At 45.0% G+C, this 22,849-nt stretch overlaps 1 protein-coding gene across 1 annotated transcript in view; it reads left to right on the top strand.

The window, feature by feature from the left end:
- RAB4B (RAB4B, member RAS oncogene family) overlaps positions 1–22,550 on the top strand; it is a 33,233-nt gene extending 10,683 nt beyond the window's left edge. Inside the window, exons 4-8 of the mRNA XM_044268284.1 lie at positions 2,679–2,741; positions 7,999–8,153; positions 15,255–15,350; positions 20,602–20,725; positions 21,758–22,550. Coding sequence (XP_044124219.1) covers positions 2,679–2,741; positions 7,999–8,153; positions 15,255–15,350; positions 20,602–20,717 — 430 coding nt within the window. The 3' untranslated portion in view covers positions 20,718–20,725; positions 21,758–22,550. The remainder of the gene's footprint in view (positions 1–2,678; positions 2,742–7,998; positions 8,154–15,254; positions 15,351–20,601; positions 20,726–21,757) is intronic.
- Positions 22,551–22,849: the final 299 nt, after the last annotated feature.

Genomic DNA, 22,849 nt, shown 5'->3' with positions numbered 1-22,849 from the left:
TAAAACACTTTGACTTATCCAGGCCATTCTGAGATTGTTTTTTCGTCACATATTGTACTTCATGACACTGGTAAAATGAAGTCAAAAAAATTTTTTTTTTTGCATAAAAAAATTGGAAAAATGTGCAAATTTCAAAGTTTCAGTTTCTCTACTTCTGTAATACATAGTAATACCCCCAAAAATTGTGATGACTTTACATTCCCCATATGTCTACTTCAGGTTGGAATTATTTTGGGAATGATATTTTATTTTTTGGGGATGTTACAAGGTTTAGAACTTTAGAAGCAAATATTGAAATTTTTCAGAAATTTACAAAAACCCAATTTTTAGGGACCACTACAGCTCTGAAGTCACTTTGTGAGGCTTACATAATAGAAACCACCCAAAAATGACCCCATTCTATAAACTACACCCCTCAAGGTATTCAAAACTGATTTTACAAACTTTGTTAACCCTTTAGGTGTTGCACAAGAGTTATTGGCAAATGGGGATGAAATTTGAGAATTTCATTTTTTTGCCTAATTTTCCATTTTAACCCATTTTTTCCACTAACAAAGCAAGGGTTATCAGCCAAACAAGACTGTATCTTTATTTCCCTGACTCTGCCGTTTACAGAAACACCCCATATGTGGCCGTAAACTACTGTACGGCCACACAGCAGAGCGTAGAGTGAAAGGTATTTACAACATTCATCTGAAAGGTTAGATCATGTGGTAATTTTATAGAGCAGGTTGTCACGGACGCGGCGATACCTAATATGTATACTTTTGTTTTATTTATGTAAGTTTTACACAATGATTTCATTGTTAAAACAAAAAAAGTTTTAGTTTCTCCATAGTCTAAGAGCCATAGTTTTTTCAGTTTTTGGGCGATTATCTTATGTAGGGTCTCATTTTTTGCGGGATGAGATGGCTGTCTTATTGGCACTATTTTGGGGTGCATATGACTTTTTGATCGCTTGCTATTGCACTTTTTGTGACGTAAGATGACAAAAAATTGCTTTTTTTAAACCGTTTTTATTTTTATTTTTTTACGGTGGTCACCTGAGGGGTTAACTCATGTGATATTTTTATAGAGCCGGTCGATACGGACGCGGAGATACCTAATATGTATACTTTTTTTATTTATGTAAGTTTTACACAATGATTTAATTTTTGAAACAAAAAAAATGATGTTTTAGTGTTTCCATAGTCTAAGAGCCATAGTTTTTTCAGTTTTTGGGCGATAATCTTGGGTAGGGTCTCATTTTTTGCGGGATGAGATGCCGGTTTGATTGGCACTATTTTGGCGTACATGCGACTTTTTTGATCACTTTTATTACCTTTTTTGTGAAGTAAGGTGGGCAAAATTTAAATTTTCTCATAGTTTTTTTTTTTTTTTTTTATGGCGTTCACCGTGCGGGGAAAGTAACATGACCGTTTTATAGATCAGGTCGTTACGGACGCGGCGATACCAAACATGTGTAGGGAAATTTATTTTTTTCATTTTTAATTAGTGATAAATGTGTTTTTTGATTTTCACTTTTTTTTCACTTTTTCTTACTTTTTTTTGGACCCAGACCCACTTGGTTCTTGAAGATCCAGTGGGTCTGGTGTCTGCATAATACAGTACAGAACCTATATATGTTTCTGTACTGTATTTTACTTACACTGAACAGATCTATGCTTTCAGCACAGATCTGTTCAGCACCATGGACAGCAGGACGCCTGAGCAGGCGTCCTGTTGCCATGGGAACCTTCCCCGTCTGCCACAACTTCGCAGACGGGGAAGGGTAAGGACTGGGGCTTCGGGGGGCTGTCTGGGGGCTCTCTCCCTCTCCCATCGGGGGGCTGCAAAGGCACAGCAGCCCCCCGATGGGAGAGGGAGGGAGCCGCATCTTACTGTTAACTCTTTCCATACAGCGGTCCGTACGGACCGCTGTATGGAAAGGGTTAAACGGCTGACATCCATTCACAGATGTCAGCCGTTTATACCAGGGTGCCAGCAATGTGCTGGCACCCTGGTATACCCACTAGAAGCCAACGATTATTCGGCGGGAGGCGGGCGGGGGATCGCGATCCCGCCTGCCGCACCTCCCGCACCGCCCACACCGCCCGCAACACCCCCCCTGCACCTCCCACCAGGCTAAAATCATGCAGGGGTGCAGGGGGGGTGATCACTATAGATTTGTGCCACACTAAAGTTTCTGATCGCCGCGGTCAGGGACCGCGGCGATCAGAAACAGCAGAAATAGCAACAAACCGCAGGTCTGAATTGACCTGCGGTTTGCTGCGATCGCCGATACGGGGGGGTCATATGACCCCCCCAGGCGTTGTGACAGGATGCCGGCTGAATGATTTCAGCCGGCATCCTGTGCGGATTAACCCCTGGGGCGCCACAATCTCAATTTAAACTCATGACGTACCGGTACGTCATGGGTCCTTAAGGACTCGGGAAACATGCCGTACCGGTACGTCATGGGTCCCTAAGGGGTTAAATACCAATCTGTTGTTTTTTTTGTTTTGTTTTTTAACCTTTTTGATTACCAGATTTTTCTCCTGGATCCCATTTCTGATTAAAAGAGAACATAATGGAATTTCCTACACTGTTGGGAATGTGCGCTTGTGCTGTAAGATGTAGTTCAGGGTGGGGATTTTGAGTAATGATTAGGCTAATTCTTGTCCTCTTTTTATCATCAGGTCAGTTACTCGCAGTTACTACAGAGGAGCAGCGGGGGCGCTGTTAGTCTATGACATTGCAAGGTGAGTCTCTATGGAAACAAAAGGGGGCGCTGCTGACAAAATGCAGCTATAATCCAAGCGGTATACATACATGGAAACAAAGAAAATGACCAATAAATATTAAAGGGTCCCTGAGTTTTCATAAAGCTTTTGATGTATCACAGAGACATATCAAAAGTTTTGATCGTTTGGGGAGTTGAGACCCCACCGATCCCTAGAATGAGGGGAGACAAGCGTTGTCATATCGGTGCAGGAGACAGAATCGAGGCAGACCCATAGACTTTCTATTGAGTTTGTCTCGCTTCCACTCTTGCACTGAGGAGGGGGGGGGGGGGTCTCTGTGACATGTCAAAAGTTTTATAAAATGTCAGTGACCCTTTAGGTGCCTTGGGACCAGGGTATTTGAGCTGGTTTTAGTAGGCATTAGTTTTACGGCTACATCATAATAAATGACTATAGCCTCGCTATATTAAGAATAGAGGTTTTCTAAAAAAAAATCTAGAAGTTTCTCCTGGGAATTGAACCTGTGACTTACAAGGCTGACCTCTTACCTCCAGGCCACAGACTTATCACGTTGATAAGAGTGGTTTTCTATCCTTAGAAATCTAATACATATTACTTGTGTCTTTATAATCATATATTGTGTCTGTCAAGAAACCAGTAATATGTAGTGTTGAGCAAACTTGCGTTTTGCAAGTTTGGCGTTCGGGTAATCTAAGAATTCCGTAATGGATTCCATTACCACGGACCATAACAGAATTCTGCGATTGCATTGACCACGGAATGCCTCTTATAGGCTTTCGTGGTGCATGTCGTCATAGAATTCCTTTATGGTCCATGGTAACGGAATCCATTACGGAATTCTTAGATAACCCGAACCCGAATGCCAAACTTGCAAATTGCAAGTTCGCTCAACACTACATATTACTGGTTTGTTGACAGACACAATATATGATTATAAAGACACCAGTAATATGTATTAGATTTCTAAGCATAAAAAGCTCTATTCTCAATATGGTAAGGCTATAGTAAGTGGTGTATATGATATGTACATGCTGACACAGCTCTACACTCAGCATGGTGATGTGTAGCCCTGTCAAGCAAGGGTGGGGGAGGGTGCAGGGCACAGAGGTGTTACAAAAGCAGTGCTCCAAGGATTCAGCCCTGCCCCCTGGTGCTCCAACATGCTCCTATGAATAAAAATGCTGATATTTCAGCAGCTGTTTAATATACAGACAAAAGAAAGGTATAATTTTAATCAACATGATCAACTCTACCAGGCAGTATGCCTGATTTAATAGGGTTGATCATGCAGATAATAATTTTTTTTCTTTTATTTTTTTTACATTTTTTTCTTTCATTTTCATAGTCTCTCCATCAAAAGTCAGAAAATAGGGGAAGTTATCAAGACTGGTGTTTCCTATGCCAGTTTGATCTAGTTCTATGCTGGAGTGAGATGTGCGTAATTTATGGTGGAGGCCTCTTAAATGTCACCTAAACCTTTGCTGAAACCATGAGGGTGCAACAGTGCATCTCAGAGCGCTCAGCACTTTCGAGTTTTATTGGCTGTGCTTGGCTTTTCCAGCATGCGGCACTCGGATCCATAGAAACATGCTGGAAAAGACTAGCAGAGTCAATCAAACCCAAAGGTGCAGAGCACTCTAGGCAGTGCTGGTGCACTTTCATGGTTTCAGCAATGGTTTAGGTAACTTTTGATAAATCGGGAACATCTCTGGCCGTCCTTGCACCAGAAAGTCAATTTTACGCCAGCCAGGAACTGGCATCCATTTCAGCTACAATTTATGCCAGTTTATGGTGTAAATTATAGTAAGTTCACTAGGCTGCAGGAGGCCCCCTGCCTATATAAGCCCCACCTACTTTTCTGAAAGGTGGTAAGCACGGCATAAACCCCCACAAAAAAATCTTAGAATTTTTTTGTCCAGTTGATGCTTGAGCAAAAATTGTTGACTTTTTGACTCCACTTTACTGGTGCCCTGGGGCTGTGATTTCCCCTCCAACTTTTTTGATGACCGTTGTGACTATGAAGGTTGTTCCAGGTCTAGTTACACCCAGCAGAAGCTGCCTGCTGATCACATGATCAGTCACGTGACTACCAGGAGCAGTAGAGGAAGCAGCAGTGAGAGCTGTTCTTCTGAGAACAGAAAGGACAAAATCTGTAAAATCTCCCTTTGTGGATTGCTTGGGCGGCTGACCAATTTATGAATGAAGCAGGCGGCGTGGGCGCATGACGTAGTGACTCACGCTGCCAGTGCCCGTCCTCCCGGCATGCCTCCTCTCTGCTACCGAGCGCTTGTAAGTAATACAGGCACTGATTACCCAGAATTTGTATACATTAACAATGCCTACAATTACAGATACGATTATATATAGTGAGCGTATAGTAGAATACAGTCACTGCACGGGCCCCGCTGTCGTCATAAAACCAGATGCCGGCCCCCAGCCCCTCCTCCCTCTCAGCTGATACACCCGCCGCGCGGCATATCATTGAAAATTCGGCAAAAATGCAGCATTCGCCCCATGAGACGCACTGCTATTTCCCCCTCCACTTTTGGGGGGGAAAAAGTGCGTCTTATAGGGCAAAAAATACGGTAAACACTTTAGAAATACCAAGGCTCTGGCAGAATGAACTAGAGTAATTTTCTAACCCTGCTGGGCAGAACACTTAGAAACACTGCAACCACCGCAGTATGCATTCGCTAAAGGCTAGAGAGTATGCAAATGGGCGCTACGAGCTCTGCTATGAACACTTTCAGGGGCATTATGACAGTATTTTACTCATTTACTCATTTTGGACTAAAAATAATTTTTTCAATTGGCCTTTATAAAAAAATTTCAACAGTTTTTGTCCTTGAGGGTTACATTTCAGCCTGTCTGCAGAGTATCTTACTTTCACTTTTACACACTGAGCCATCAGGTTGCTGCTCTGATTGCTGAATGTATAGCCAGATCATAAACACGCATTCTTATAAGAATATGGCTTAAATGCATGTTTATGAGCTGTCGGGAGTTCAGAGATGAGGGCAATACATCCAGCCATCAGAGCAGCAACTGGACGGCTCAGTATAAAACCTAAGAGTAAGATGCTCTGCAGACAGACTGAAACTTTATTTTTTAGCCCAAACTGAGTAAAATGCAATCATTGGCAACAGTGGTGTAGGCCTCCTAGGTCGGGCTCGTGTCCTGAGATAACTATCTGTGTAGAGCAGACCCGTTAGACCAGTTTGGAGCCGCAGTACAAAGGTTTGATCATGGCCCAGGACAAAGTTAATAATCAACTGTTGTAGATCCATTTCTGAGAAGTCGAACTCTACCAAGTATGGAATGGGTGCTTTATCTCCGTACATCAGCTCTGACCCATCTAAAGGTCACTGAAGGCTATGAAGGCAGCTTTTTCCACAGCCCTGACGAGATTGTGATTTTAAAAATAGATACATCCGCGTTTATTAGTTTTATGTCAATGTCGGCTCCACCTCTGCAAGATAAGGAAGGTTCTCACCAAGGTTTGTTAGGTTCAAACCACCACAGAGGTTTAAGGTGGATTTACATGGGCCAAGGAGATGCCGATTAGTCGGCTGCTCCTTAAGAGGAGGTGAAGCGCTGCATTTACATACAGCGATCACCTCCACAGTATGAGAGCGATCGCTAGCTCGATCGGTGAGTGTCCCAGCTTTCTGACCTCCACCGATCTGCTAGCGACCCAGTAAGGGTACTTTCACACTAGCGGCAGGACGGATCCAACAGTCTGTTCACAGCGTTGGATCCGTCCTGTCGCTATTTCGCCGGACCGCTGCTCCGTCCCCATTGACTATAATTGGGGCGGAGCTCTGGCGCCGCACTGCAGTTCGCGGTGTGAGGCCGCCAGACTAAAAAGTCAGACATGCAGTACTTTTAGTCCGGCGGCCTTTCGCCGTGCACTGCTTTGCTGCGCCGGAGATCCGCCCTTTTTTCGTTTACGGGCCGTTTTTTGCGTTCTGTATACGGTCTGTGTCAATGGTTCCGCAAAAAAAAACCAGAATGTACTTCGTATGCATTCAGTTTTTCCGTTCCGTTGAAAGATAGAACATGACCTATTATTGCCCGCAAATCACATTCCGTGGCTCCATTCAAGTCAGTGGGTCCGCAAAAAAAAAAACGGAACACATATGGAAATGCATTCTGTATCCGTTCCGTTTTTGCGGAACCATCTATTGAAAATGTTATGCCCAGACAATTTTTTGTATGTAATTACTGTATACTGTATATGCCATACGGAAAAACGGGACAGAAATGGAAACGCAACGGAAACAAAAAAAACGGAACAGATCCGTGAAAAACGGACCGCAAAATACAGAAAAAGCTGTACGGTCGTGTGAAAGAGGCCTTAGACTGGAAGATCGCTGACCCCAGTCACAGTGCAGAACCCGAGGAGTAGGGACCAGGGGTTCTTGGGCTAGGTCGCCCATGCTAGAGGACTAACTCAAAACAGACAGGATCCTGAAGAACCCCTTTATGGCCCAGACAGACCTTCTTGTCCCATTAGCTACAACCCCTATCAGAGTGCTGACCCTGGGATTATCCACTTTTCAGCTGGGGTCCTGCTTCTGCCAGTGAAAGCCGTGCACTGACTGCTGCAGCAGAAATGCAATATTACATGACGGCCATTTAAATGAATGTCTAATCATGTAATAAAAGGATAGCTTGTTTTTTCCAGAACTTGAGATGTCCCTACAGAGTGGCTCTGCCCTCTGGCTCATAAAGCGGAGGGCTCCATTCTATGACGTCCATGTGTCCTAACAGGGCATGCAAATAGGAGTGGAGTTAATTTAAAAATAAAAAAATAAAATAATCTTTGCATGGAATTGTCTTCTCTTCCACTAGGGGGCCTCCTCGCACTGCTGCAGGAATCATCTTCCTACTTCTGTTTAAACTCTTTTTTTTTATTCGAATTTTCCAGGTTCAAAGAACAAATTTGTATTACAATAAAATGATAGTGTAAATCAATATCGTAAACGTAAATCAGATTGGTGTACATATCATTAGTGTCATGACATGTGTTACAATGAAAATATATAACAATCAAGTAACGAGATAAAAGTATTTAGTCATCTTCCTACTTCTGACTGTGAGATTGTTGTGGCCCTTGTAAACGTCATAAAACCATGCGCGTTAGCCATGTTTTATCTAGTTGGAGAGCCCCTTTAGACTTTGGCTTTCCACCCATGTAAGCTGTGCAGGCTTTGGCATGTAGACACTGATGTTCTGCATTTTGTTCTTGCAGCCGGGAGACTTACAACTCCTTGACCAACTGGTTAACTGATGCGAGGACGCTGGCCAGTCCCAACATTATCATTATATTATGCGGGAACAAGAAGGATTTGGATGCGGATCGAGAGGTGACATTTTTAGAGGCATCCCGCTTTGCCCAGGAAAACGGTGAGCTACCAGTCAAAAAGAAGCCATATTCATCACCTTTACATTGCAGTCTGGTTACTTGCTGCGTGCAGAATATATATCTATATCTATAACGGATCTCCTGGCACCCCGACCGGGTACCTCCGTCGATAGATGCTCCTAGTGCTTTCCGAGGACTCCAAGCACTCCACTTGACACCGTACGCACTGCAGACCCCACGAACTGCCGAAGCTTGGTTGGGGTCTCGCCGTCCTTCACCCACGCTGGACCCAAGACCGGGCTTCAGCTTCCAGTGGGAGACCTCTCCTAAATCCAGAGAGCAGGAACCATGAACAAGCTCTTACAAGAGCTTATACTCAGGGGAGTATTGTGATATAGCAATCCCCAAGAGTGTAGTTATCCCATTCCCCAAACATGAGCCAAAACTTCATGAAGGGGTAAAGCAGGAACTCTTTATTTGGACACACAAGCATTGATTTATACACATCTTCCAACAAGGTTACCACCCACAGGGTTTTGTAAAAACAGCCAATAACCACATACAATACACTCAGACACTCCCACACAAAATCCTCCCCTCTGCCTGTGATACAATGACCTCACACTGGCTTGATGCAATAATCACAGACAGGCAGGAGAATGCACAATATCTTCTGTCCTGGAGACAACCGAGACGTAATTCAATTATCTCTCAGGACAAAGGGACATCGAAATACACAGAGACAATGGAACAGACCTCACTACTCAACATATACAATGTCCCAACCTTTACAATACACATAGACATTAAACATCCCAAAATGGCACGAATTAGACCATATAATTTTTAGGCCCATTGTCTGACCAAGGTAAGCGCTTTATAGAATGTGGTTGTATTTGCTGGCTCGTAGACTATAGCAAAGAGGGACGTAACACCATGGCAAGTTTCTTAAAGGTATAGTCTAAGAGTTGACAAAATGACAGTAGCTGCAAAAAATGCTAATAAATGAAAAGAACAAACAAGCAAGCAATAATCACGTATTAACCCTTAGGATACCAGCGCCGTACATGTACGGCGCAGAAATGCGGGACAGAAATCCCAGCGCAGTACAGGTACGGTGCGCTGATCGGAGGCAGGGGTCCGGCTGTCAATGATAGCCAGGTCCCTGCTGTATGCTCCGGCATCGGTGAAAACATTGATGCCGGCGCATTAACCCTTGCACGGCCGCAGTCATCGCTGACCGCGGCACGTGCGGTATCCTCACGGGTGCCGGTGTCCATGGGGTCCCCGCGCTGCTGTGACGGGGACCCCATGGCAGGGAAGCACCAAACACCACTACACTACACCCCCCCCCCTGTCAATTATTAACCCCCTGATCACCCCATATAGACTCCCTGATAACCCCCCTGTCATTGATTACCCCCCTGGAAGGCTCCATTCAGATGTCCGTATGTGTTTTGCAGATCCGCGGTGTCCGTGTTTTGCGCAAAACACATACGGACGTCTGAATGGAGCCTTACAGGGGGCTGATCAATGACAGGGGGGTGATCACTCCATATAGACTCCCTGATCACCCCCCTGTAAGGCTCCATTCAGAGGTCCGTATGTGTTTTGCGGATCCACGGATCTATGGATCGGATCCGCAAAACACATACGGACGTCTGAATGGAGCCTTACAGGGGGGTGATCAATGACAGGGGGGGTGATCACCCCATATAGACTCCCTGATCACCCCTCTGTAAGGTTCCATTCAGACGTCCGTATGTGTTTTACGGATCCATGGATCGGATCCGCAAAACACATACGGACATCTGAATGGAGCCTTACAGGGGGGTAATCACCCCATATAGACTCCCTGATCACCCCCCTGTCATTGATCACCCCCCTGTAAGGCTCCATTCAGACGTCCGTATGTGTTTTGCGGATCCGCAAGCCACGGGCACCGCGGATCCGCAAGCCACGGGCACCGCGGATCCGCAAGCCACGGGCACCGCGGATCCGCAAGCCACGGGCACCGCGGATCCGCAAGCCACGGGCACCGCGGATCCGCAAGCCACGGGCACCGCGGATCCGCAAGCCACGGGCACCGCGGATCCGCAAGCCACGGGCACCGGCAATGTGCTTTACGCATTTTGCGGATCCCCACATTGCCAGAACTATATAGAAAATGCCTTTTCTTGTCCGCAATTGCGGACAAGAATAGGACATGTTCTATAGGCTCTACAAAAAACGCAGTGTTCGCCCGATCAGGCCTGATCTTGTGCGCACACTTGTGTTCAGTCCGCCCAGTGAAAAATTTCATTTTTTTGGAAAAAATTTCGGTAAATTTTGATTAATAACAAAAAATGTCAGCAGCAATGAAATGCCACCAAATGAAAGCTCTATTAGTGAGAAGAAAAGGCGGTAAAATTCATTTGGGTGGTAAGTTGTATGACCGAGCAATAGACCGTGAAAGTAGTGTAGTGCAGTAAAAAGTGGTCTGGTCATTAAAGGGGGTTTAAGCTAGGGGAGCTGAGGTGGTTAAGGTGAAAAAGCCATTTTTTGTAACCTTACATCACTAAAAGTGTAATACCAAGTGATCAAAAAGTAATATGCACCCCAAAATTGTGCCAATCAAACCGTCATCTCATCCCGCAAAAATGATACCCTACCTAAAAACTCGCTCAGACTATGGAGACACTAAAACATGATTATTTTTTTTTTGTTTGTTTCAAAAATGATATCATTATGCAAAACTTACATAAATAAAAAAAGTATACATATTGGGTATTGCCACGTCCGTAACGACCTGCTCTATAAAAATATCAAATGATCTTAAACCCTCAGGTGAACACCGTAAAAAGAAAAAAAAAAAAAGTGTAATAGCAAGCGATCAAATAGTCATACGCACCGCAAAATAGTACCAATCAAACTGTCATCTCATCCTGCAACAAAATTATACCCTACCTAAGACAATCGCCCAAAAAAAAAAAAAAAATATGGCTCTCAGAATATGGAGACACTGAAACATGATTTTTTTAAATTCTAAAATGCTGTTATTGTGTAAAAAATAAATAAATAAAAAGTATCGCCGTGTCTGTAAGAAGCTGCTGTATAAAAATATCACATGAACTAACCCCTCAGGTAAACACCGTAAAAAATAAAAATGGTGTAAAAAAAAAAGCAATTTTTTTTTGTACCCTTACATGACAAAGTGCAATAGCAAGCGATCAAAAAGTCATATGCACCCTAAAATAGTACTAAACTGTCATCTCATCCCACAAAAAAATGAGCCCAAAAAAAAACTATGGCTTTCAGAATATAGAGACCAAAAAAAATATTTTTTCAAAAATGCTTTATTATATAAACCAAAAAAAGTTGTCATATTTGGTATTGTCGCGTCCTGCTCTATAATAACAAAAAAATAAAAACCCTGCCAAAACAACTATTTTTTTGTTACCTTGCCACACAAAAAGTGTAATATAAAGCAACCAAAAATCACATGTAACCTAAAATAGTACCAACAAAACTGCCACCTTATCCCGTAGTTTCCAAAATCGGATCTTTTTTGGGAGTTTCTACTCTAGGGGTGCATCAGGGGGTCTTCAAATATGACATGGCAACTTAAAATTATCCCAGTGAAATCTGCCCTCCAAAAACGACATGGCGCTCCTTTCCTTCTGCGCCCTGCCGTGTGCCCGTACAGCAGTTTACGACCACAAATGAGGTGTTTCTGTAAACTACAGAATCGGGGCCATAAATATTTAGTTTTGTTTGGCTGTGCACCCTTGCTTTGTTAGTGGAAAAAAAATGATTCAAATAGAAAATCTGCCAAAAAAAGTGAAATTCTGAAATGTTATCTCCATTTTCCATTAATTCTTGTGGAACACCTAAAGGGTTAACAAAGTTTGTAAAATCAGTTTTGAATACCTCGAGGGGTTTAGTTTCTAAAATGGGGTCATTTTTGGGTGGTTTCTATTATGTAAGCCTCACAAAGTGACTTCAGACCTAAACTGGTCTTTAAAAAGTGGGTTTTGTAAATTTTCTGAAACATTTCACGATTTGCTTCTAACGTTCCCCCCCCCCAAAAAAATGGCATTCACAAAATGCTCCAAACATGAAGTAGACATACGGGTAATGTAAAGTAGTAAGTATTTTTGAAGTTATTAATATTATAAAAGTTGAGAAATAGAAATTTTGAAATTTGCAAATGTTTCCAAATTTTTTTGTAAATTTGGTATTTTTTTTATTATAAATAAAAATGAAATTTTTTGACTAAATTTTACCAGTGTCATGAAGTACAATATGTGACGAGAAAACAATCTTAGAATTGCCTGGATAAGTAAAAGTGTTTTAAAGTTATTACCACATAAAGTGACACGTCAGATTTGCAAAAATCGGCCTGGGATTTAAGGTGAAAAGAGGCTCGGTAGTGAAGGGGTTAAAAGGGTTGTCTCACCTCAGACAATGGGGGCATATCGATGATGACTCCGGTCCAGCCACCACAAAGCTCTCTCCCCATAGAAGTGAATGCGCACCATGCATGACCGGCCACAGCTCCCATTCACTTCTATGGGCCTGACGGAAAAAGCTAGCGCTCTGCTATTTTTGATGGTCACAGGGGGGGGGGGGGGGGGGCTGCACATGCGCAGTGCGCTCTCCACCACTTTCGGGACTCCGTTCTCGATATAGTTGCGGTCCCAGCGGTGGGACCCACACCTATCAGACAATGGGGGCATATTCTAGCGCTATGCCCCCATTGTCTGAGATGAAACAACCCTTTAAGTCCCCTACCGCTCCACCTCCGCTGGTCCCCCCCCCCCCCCCCCAGTCTTCGTTCACTTTCCTGCAGTGGTGACATGCCTCACATCCAGTGACAGCCCCCAGTGCCATGAAGAGTTACTTACATGCTCAACGCTTCTGCACCCAGTTGGAGGGCATCTGTCAGCAGTTTTGTACCTATAAAACTGACTGACCTGTTCCATGTGCGCTTGGCAGCTGAAGGCATCTGTGTTGGTCCCATGTTCATATGTGCCCGCATTGCTGAGAAAAATAATGTTTTAATGTATGCAAATGAGCCTCTAGGAGCAACAGGGGCGTTACCGTTACACCTCGAGGCTCTGCTCTCTTTGCAACTGCTGAACCCTCTGCACTTTGACCGAGCCAGGCAGTGTAAGGGTCCATTCACACGTCCGTTTTTTCTTTCCTGATCTGTTCCGTTTTTTGCGGAACAGATCAGGACCAGATCAGGACCCATTCATTTTCAATGGGTCCTGGAAAAAATCGGACAGCACAATGTGTGCTGTCCGTTTCCGTTGTTCCGTTCCGCATGTCCGTTTAAATATAAAACATGTCCTATTATGTTCCTGAAAAATCGGATCCTGGTACAATGCAAAGTCAATGGTTCCGCAAAAAACGGAAGACATTCGGATGTCATTCCGTATGTCTTCCGTTTTTTGCGGAATCCGTTCCTGGAAACACATAGCAAATAATTTTTTTATTTTTTTTTTACTTTTTTTTTCAAAGAAATCCAAACAACTTTATTTGATTATTGAAATGTATACATGTTTCCGTTTTTTGCGGATCCGCAAAAAACGGATGACATACGGAAACATTTTCAGGAACAACGGATCCGCAAAAAACGGACCGAAATTCGGATTATAGAAAAATACTGACGTGTGAATGTAGCCTAAACGTGATCACACCTGACCCTGTCAATGAAAGTGCAGAGGGCGCGGCAGTTGCAGAGACAGCAGAGCCTCGAGGTGTAACGGCAACTCCCCCGTTGCTCCTAGAGGCTCATTTGCATATAATAAAACATAATTTTTCTCAGCAGTGCGGACACATATGAACATGAGACCAACACAGATGCCTTCAGCTGCCAAGCGCACATGTAACAGGTCAGCCAGTGTCATAGGGACAAAACTGCTGACAGATGCCCTTTCATTTCCTCTTCCGTTGCCATCTGAAGGCAGTATGTGGTAGATTACTTCTGCTTGGATGCTGGTGTTGGAGCCGATGCAGCAGCAAACTGCCATTAAAATGAGACTGCTCTGTAGAATACGGGAAGGTTTATATGCAGCTTTAATTTGTGGCAAATCCACAGTTTGTCAGACGACCACTTGTAACATGACTTGATCTCTTAAAGCAGTGGTCCCCAACCAATGGCTCGCAACCCCTGAGTGGCTCGCCATGGCCGGATGTACTGGCAGTTGACATTGGTGCAGACCCATCCTAGCTTTACCACCAAGGGGCGCCAATTTGGGTGGTATAATACTAGTGTTACATTCCCCACTGAAGTATTTATCAGCAACTGTGCGCAGTTTCATGTTTTTTGTTTCTCCACATTAAAAATTTCTCTCCTCTATTTTTGAATTGCCTGCTGCTCCCGACCATCACTGACAGTTGTATGTGGCTCACAACATGAAATACCGGGGGGAAAAAAACATTTCTCTTTAAATCTCATGCATTCTGAATGGAAAGAGATCCGTTCAGGACGCATCAGGATGTCTTCCGTTGCGGCAGCATTACGTTTTGCTGCGGTTTTGTGTCCGGTCATAACAGCAAAAAATAAATAAATAAATAAGGATCCGGCACTGAAAACAACGCAAGTCAATGGTGACAGATCCATTTTTTTGGGAGCCTAAATTGAGTCGCCCATTGACTTTTTTTAGTTTTGATCTCACACAACTGCTTCCTAAGGGAACGGATCAGTTTAATTCCGGTATTGAGATCCGGCAGAGAATCTCAATACCGGAATTAAAAACGCAAGTGTTAAAGTAGACTAACCATATATCTGTGGTTAAAAAATGGAGCTTAGTTGAGCTCTTCTTTTTCATGGAAAACCTTTTACTCTTGTAGGCTGACGATATGCAATGCTTTAAAAGAGTTTTCTGCGGCAAAGCTGATAAGTCTCTGATCACTGGGGAGTCTGACCATGGAGACCCCCACCGATCCCGCGTACAGGGGTCCTGTTCAGCATGCACACTGTTGTTCCAGTGGGACTTTGAAAACATATACAAGCACAGCGCTCAACTATCTCCGACGGTGTCCTAGTTTTTGGAGTAACGGTGCCTATAGCTGATAAGTTGTCATTTTTTAACATTTTATGTAAAATTTCGACACAATTTTTGTTTGAATTATTTCTTTATATTTCTTTGCAGATTTGATGTTCCTAGAAACAAGTGCACTCACTGGAGAGAATGTGGAGGAAGCTTTCCTAAAGTGTGCCCGGATAATATTAAATAAAATAGATTCAGGTAAGTGAGGGACTTTCAGGCAGATGAGGATTACTGATGTGTGAAGTTTTTAAAGCAAATCTTTCACCAGGAAATTCACTGGTAAATCAGGCACAATGCTGCTCAGGAATCCATTACTTCATTCTAGAGAAAAAGTACTTTTAATTCATATCAAAATGAGCAGGTAAGTGCACCGAGGGCGGGTGCAAGCCACTCTGTGCACCCTTGCATCTCCTGCTTCCTCTATCAGCCCCCCCCCCACCTGTCTTGATTGACAGGTCAGGTTCTTGCATAGTCGTCTCGTTTGGCACTGTCAATCAAGAAGGAGAGGACTGGCAATGGAAGTTGGTGCAGCGAGGGTGTACAGATCATGAGCGCACGTAAGAGGGCTCTGAGGGTACAGCCACAGAAAACACATCTGCAGCAGATTTTCCACAGTGGAAAATCTGTATTGTGTCTGCTGGAATTCGTGGAGGCAAACACCACACCAAATAGTGCAGATTTTGGTACGGAAAGTTGACACCAAGGCCCCTTGCACATGATCGCGTTCCATGCATTGGACTCGCAGCGTGTGTCAGCGAGAGTACGCGTCCTGACCTCCCAGCACTGACTGGGTTGCGTAGCATTTTATTGATTTATGATGCTATGCAACCCTTAGAGGTCTGGATCAGGGCTGCAGCTAGCGATTATTTTAGTAATCAAGTAATCTATCGATTTAATGCAATGATTAATCATGTACTCTAATAAGAAAAAACTAATAAAAAATAATGTTTTCCTTTATAAAATGTCATCAGACCCCCTGTCCCATCAGTCCTCTGTGCCATCAGCTCCCTCCAGTGCCATCAGTCTTTTGCACCATCAGCTCCCCCTATGCTATCAGCTCAACGCCCCCCCCCAGTGCCATCAGCTCCCCCATGCCATCAGTCCTATGTGCCATCAGCTCCCCCCATGCCATCAGTCATCTGTGCCTTCAGCTCCCCCCCAGTGCCATCAGTCCTCTGTGCCATCACCCCCCAAGGGCCATCAGTCCCCCAGTGCCATCAGCCCTATGTGCCATCAGTCCTCTGTGCCATCTGTTCCCAATGCCATAAGTCCTCAGTGCCATCATCCCCTCCGATACCAGCGTGCCCTCAGCTCCCCCAGAGCCACTATCTCTGCTCCTAGTCTCCAGCAGCCCTTAAATACTTACCTCTCCTGTAGGGGCGCCGCTCCACAACTCCTCTGTCTTCTCTGCGCGCTGCACTGTCGTCCTGACGTCACACAGCATCAGGTCATAGTGCACGCATACGTAATAGCAGTACGCTTCACTCCCACTCCGTGGTCACATGACACAAACGAATCCTCGATGCAAAGAACTAGCATCGAGGATTTTTTGGTGTCGAATTCCTTGATTCAATTGAGTAATCGTTTCAGCCCTAGTATCATGGGTATTGTATAACACTTACCCTTAGGGTCTGTGTTGTAGCTTATCTAAGTTAAAGGGGTTGTCCGGACATATCCCCATTTCCCCCCGGCAGCCCCCCTGACTTGAGCATCAGAGCAGTTCATGCTCCGATGCTCTCCTTTGCCCTGCGCTGAATTGTGCAGGGCAGAGGCATTTTCTGGAGTTCCGGTGACGAACCGGGGTCTCCATGGGGAAAGCTAGGCAGAGGCTTCCGGCTAGCAGTGAGCCCTGTGACATCACCGCTAGTGATGGACGAACATCGGCCGGGACTGTTCGCGAACGCGATCAAATGTTCGCGAACCGCAAGTTCGCGGCGGGCCCCATTCACTTTTACTGGCAGGCGAACCTGAAAAACCTTCAGCTCATATTTGCAGCCACCAAATACTTACTAGAAGTGCACAAATAGTCCCACAACATGGACAGTGACATAGCAGAGGGGGATCAATGACAAAAATTCCAACAAAAAATATGTATCTTAATCAGGGGACATTTTTATATGTCTTAAAGGCAAAATCTCAAAAATGTGCCCTGCTGGAGCGTAGAAATATTTATATTTTAGGCCACAGGAGTACGGGCCACAAAAATTAGGCAAACAAATGCTGCACTACCCAAATGCACTATATAGAAAGTATATTATTGGTAAATCACACCCCTGCTTCAATCAGTTTTTTGGGGGGCAACAGGTATATTACACCAGTTGCAATTAGTTATTCCAATAGCGTTTGTCCCTCTATATACCTGCTGTATCGCATCAGAACCACACACAACTGCTGCACAATACGAATGCACTATAATGTACTTTCTATGTTAGAAGGTATATTATAGGTATATATCACACCTATACCAGTCCTTAAAAGGACTTTTGTGGCCCTATTAGTTAGCGTTTGGTGTGCCTAACAGTCTGTCCCTGCTCCTCACAGCAACCTCTCCCTACACTGGCAAAACACTGAATGTAAAATGGCGGCCAGATCAGTTTTTTTTTTATAAGGTAGGGGATGAGTCCATGTGCTGAAACGTCTCAATTGGCTGTCCTGTACCACCTGATGGATGTGTCATGGGTCAAAGTTCTTCACAATGTAAAAGAATATGGCGCCGGCAGACATCGCCATATGTTCGCACGTTCAGCGAACCGTGAACTAACAAAGTTCGCCACAAACCGCAAGGCCATCTCTAATCATTGCACCGATAGGTGGGCTTTAGCGCTGCCCATGCCTGTAAAACGGCTAAAGCCTGCCCATCAGAGCCGGTGACGTCACCGAACACCCTGGGCAATGTGCTACGGTAAATAGAAGAGCCCTAGCACTGCACAATCCCGCGCAGGGCAAGGGAGATCATGTTCCGATGCTAACATTAGGGGGGCTGCCTGGGTTTAATTATGAGTATATCCGGGTTCAGCTCTGGAACACGGACAACCCCCTTTTAAAGGGGTATTTCCATCTCAACCTATGTAACATGTCACTAGGACAAGTGTCAGATAGGTGCAGGTCCCGGAGGTGGGACCTATAGCTATCTCCAGAACAGAGCTGCCGGAGTGAAGGGAGAACAGAAGTGCATGCGCGGCGTCCTCTCTATTCACTGCCATAAAACTTCCTAAAACAGCCAAGCACGATTTTCACAAGTCCCATAGCAGTGAGTAGAGCGTGAGCCGCACACGTGCAACCACCTTTCCATTCACTGCTACAGGAGTAAACCAGTGCTCTGCTATTACTGGAAGTCTCATAGTGGTGAATGGAGGGTGGTCACGCATATATGACTGCTCTCCCCTCACTTTGGGGACACCGTTCGGAAGTCAGGAGCAGGTCCAAGATGTGAGAACCGCACCTAGCTGACGTTTGTGGCATAGGCTAGCGATATGCCACAAATGTTGAGATGGGAATACCCCTTTAAAGGTTCTGTCAGTGTGATCAATCCTCTTTAAGATGCTGTGTTGACTCTCATCATCCTGTCCTGCTGATTAACTCAATATATATCTAGTAGGTGAAGCTCATTTATTTTCTGTTACAAAGACCCAAATCTTCAAAGATTTGCTTTAATTCTGCATTGCTTTCTTCTTTGACATCCCGCTGAGCATCATACGCTCGCCCGATGTTGGATCAGGTGGAGAAGTCTGCCTGGAGGGGGGCTGTAGATCTTTACAATTTGAATTCCTTTTTATAAACCAGTGGTCCCCAACCAGTAGCTCAGGTGTCCCTGCTGTCTGGATCACTATGGGAGGCCTGGGCTATGACCATATGTAATGGCAGGTTACATTCCTGTAGACTTCTCCTACCAGTACCAGTTTAGATTATAAAATAGGATAGGTCATCAATATCAGATCGGTGGGGTCTGACACCCAGACTTCCGCCAATCGGCTGTCTGAGGAGACGGCGCGAGCAGTGCGCATGCGCCGTCTCCCTTCTCTCTTCCTGCTCTCCGTTGTATGTCTAAGGGACAGCAGCGGTGAACAGGAAGAGAGGAGGGAGACGGCGCGTGCACACTGCACACGCTATCTACTCATACAACTGATCGGCAGGGGTGTCGGACCCCCCGCCGATCTGACATTGATGACCTCTCCGGATTGCTGCTAGGAAATGAAGCTATCCTATCAGGCAAAGATCGGGAGCAAACAGTTCATCCTGATCATTGCCCATGCGTCGGTCCTTGTACACAACCATCAACTCAAAGCTGAGTCCAGGGGTCCTCGATATTTGGGATCAGGAATCTAGGATATCTGTGTGACACAAAGCCGCACCCATCTTCCTTTGGAGTTTGAGTCCCGTCAGTCACAGGGGCCATGTCCTCCTAATCTTCTTAATCCAGAAACGTCATGTTACTATTTTTACAGTGCATGTTCATACAGGGTGGCGGACACTTGTGGGGTTTACCGTTAGGGTCCTTCTATTACCCCTACCCGGGCTGTCGGCATACTCCTCTTCTTCTAGTCCTTACCCTCACTATATTCCGCTGTAGTCAATAGGGCCATGAATCACCCCCAGCACCATGTACATGCATGTTATTTAAATATCATATTAATTGTATCATTCATAAAAGGGAAGCTAATTTCCGTTTGCATGCTGTGGGGAAAAAAGGATCCAGTAAAGGAGGCGTGATATTTCGATGGCGCCACCTTGTGTTTAAAGTGCGCACATCCGTCTAATGATCTGAGTGCTGGTGGACGCACATGCCTAGGCCCTCTCTCCACAGCTAGATCTTTTCATGGTGGTAAATGATTCATGGGATAACCCCTTTAAGCTGGGGGGAGTATTGGCTGCTCGATTTTTCTGCTTATCCTTGGGGAAACAACAGATCGGGCAGGTAAAAATCCAACCTGCCGAGCGCAACCTCATCCATTAGATAGCGGCTGTGCTTGGTATTGCAGCTAGCAGAAAGACCATGTGACCGGTGGTCGTGATGTCACAGGGTGAGTGCTGTGGCCCCTTAAAACTGCTTATCGGTGGGGGTGCCAGTAGCTAGACCCTCACCAATCTGATACTGATAGGTCATTAATAGTGATAGCCTAGAAACTCCCTCCAAGCCAGACTGTGCTTTATCTAGGGGCTGAAGCATCGTACAGAAATTCACTCTCTCGTGCTCGTTCACGCTCTGCCCGCTCAGGCAGTCATAGTTGTGTTACCACTTCTGGCAATGGTGGATGGTGAACACCAGGTGGCGCCGTACCACTAGATCCTATAAAACTCGTCAACAGCGCTGTCTACCATTAGGAACCCTTTAGGTCCCGGCTACCCTACAATATGAAGGCAAGCATCTCGATGGGGATTTTTTCTTTCCACCGATTTTCCACGTTCTTTTTGATTTTACTAGTTGTATTATTATTTTTTTTTTTTCTAGGAGAGCTGGATCCTGAGAGGATGGGATCAGGGATCCAATATGGCGAAGCCTCACCGCGGCACGCAAAGCACACGCATGGGACACAGCTACAGAACAGGCAGCAGTGCAACTGTTAGTGAGAAAGGTAACTGGAAGACATTTGTAGTACGCAGACACAAAGAAGCGCTGGCGTAAAGAAAGGGATTTTGAAAGATATACGCAAGTCTGGAAGTCTTGCGGCCCAATTAAAGAGGTTTCTCCTGGTTCAGGGGAGGCCTTCAATATCAGTCCATCCTGTTCATTTTGCAATATTCTGCATCCCTCCTACTAAGTAGGCGGTGTGCAGGTAGATGGACTGATATACACCGTGAAGAAGACTGCAGCGCTTGCACGAGGACCGCCGCCCCTAACAGTTGATTGGCAGGGCTGCCGAGAGCCGGATCCCACCAATCTGATTACCTGTGCTGATCATAGACCAGTGTTCTGAACCCAGGAAATCCCCTTAAATTTTTCTTTTTTTTGGGGGTGGGGGGGACTGTGGTGAGCCCTACAGATGGTCATAAACACCAGTCTTCCCTTTAAATGCATCCCTCAAAACCAGTGTTTTTGCCAGATTATGATGACATCTCATGAAGTGTTGTCACAGGGACTCAAATCTCGAAACACCATTGATGTCCTCAGCTTTTCATAGATATTGAAGAATTTAAAAAACTTAAAGGGGTTTTCTAGTTTTGGTGCTTTATTTATTTACAGACCCCTGCCCCATGTTATACCTGTTATAAAAAAAACTCCTCCTCACCCCCCACTGCTCCATTCTGGCTCCCTTCGGCTTCCCGAAGGGATCACGTGCACGGCTGCAGCCAAGAATTGGCCTCAGCAGTGACGCGTCTCCAAGTGGCACGTGATCCATTTGGTGGTAGAGCGTACATGTAATGGAGGTTTGAGAAGATCGGCTGCCACTATTGCTTGGAGGTAGAAGAAAGGATTAGATGTGGGTACAATTGGTAGAACCCCGACATTACAGATGGTTTATTAGATAGTGACAGTGTAACGGTCTGTGTGACGCCATTGCAGGTGAGTATTAGGAGCAGGTTTATTGGACTGGGCTTACATGGGGTAGGTGAGAGTTTTTGGGGAATGTATGAAGACTAATAATTATCTGTTTCCCTCTCCGCAGCCATCTGCCTGTGAATATCTTACTGAGAAGAAGCACTTTTCATCACGCCCCAGACTAGACTGCACGCGCCCCTGACTTTGCACTTACCGTGTGTCTCTTCCATGTCCTCCGTGTTTAGAAGCCCCCTATGACGGCCAGTTTCCTGATATGGCTCCCTAAACGCAGCCCAACTATTGGCAAGCACCACTTCTGGCCACCACCTTACCCTAAGCCAGAGGATCAGCCTAAAATACGACAAAAGGGAGTGGTGTAAATGTACAGGTATAGAAAGACCAGCCTGGGTCGCCGGACCCCATTCTCATGCCGTCCGTAGTAGGCTGCTGCCCACCCCTTGCTACGATATCCCTGTGCCATCCAATAGCCTCATCCCACAATGCTTCGCCACTGAGGAAAGGCGATTACTCTTCTGCCATATTTTTTGTTCTGAACACAAAAGCCAAGTCCTGCTATACATACCACTGGCTGGAAAACGGTTGACTTACATGTACATGACCGCAATGTTGATGTTTTACGCCTTCGTCTTTTCTCTAGTTTTCTGTAAATTATCATTTGAGCTGTTTTATATTTTTCTTTTAATGAAGAAATGTTTATCGCATCTCCAGAATCCCTCCTGTTTTTTTGTTTTTGTTTTATATTCACTCAAATATTCAATCGAAGTGAATGACCCCCAATATACATGATAGAAAGTCTCTAGTAATGCCTGGGGTGGAAGGCAGACAACATGATCCTGGTATAAAGATATCTCTGTGTCATAAATACAATATGTATTAAATAAAAACCTATGTCATATTTATCCAGATGTCATTTTCTTCTCCCTCAGTCACCATGAAATGCTAATCGCCGAGCGCTCTCATCGGTGAACACCGCTCGGGCTGTGTCAGTCACATACAGTACATGTGGAAAGTTTTTAGACCCTCAGCTCTCACCTGACAGCCAGACTCCTGCTCTAATGGCCCGGACCAGAATACGTGCCGATCTGGACTGTTTAACCCCTTAGATGCCACAGTCATCAAAGACTGCAGACTTTAAGAGGTTTCAGAGGAAGGGGGTTCCCTCAGTCAGGCATTGGCACCGAAGGAGATCGTGATGTAT

This window comes from Bufo gargarizans, chromosome 9 (assembly GCF_014858855.1).
Source record: "Bufo gargarizans isolate SCDJY-AF-19 chromosome 9, ASM1485885v1, whole genome shotgun sequence".
Classification (NCBI taxonomy): domain Eukaryota; kingdom Metazoa; phylum Chordata; class Amphibia; order Anura; family Bufonidae; genus Bufo; species Bufo gargarizans.
This window is presented reverse-complemented; position numbering and strand designations above follow the sequence as displayed.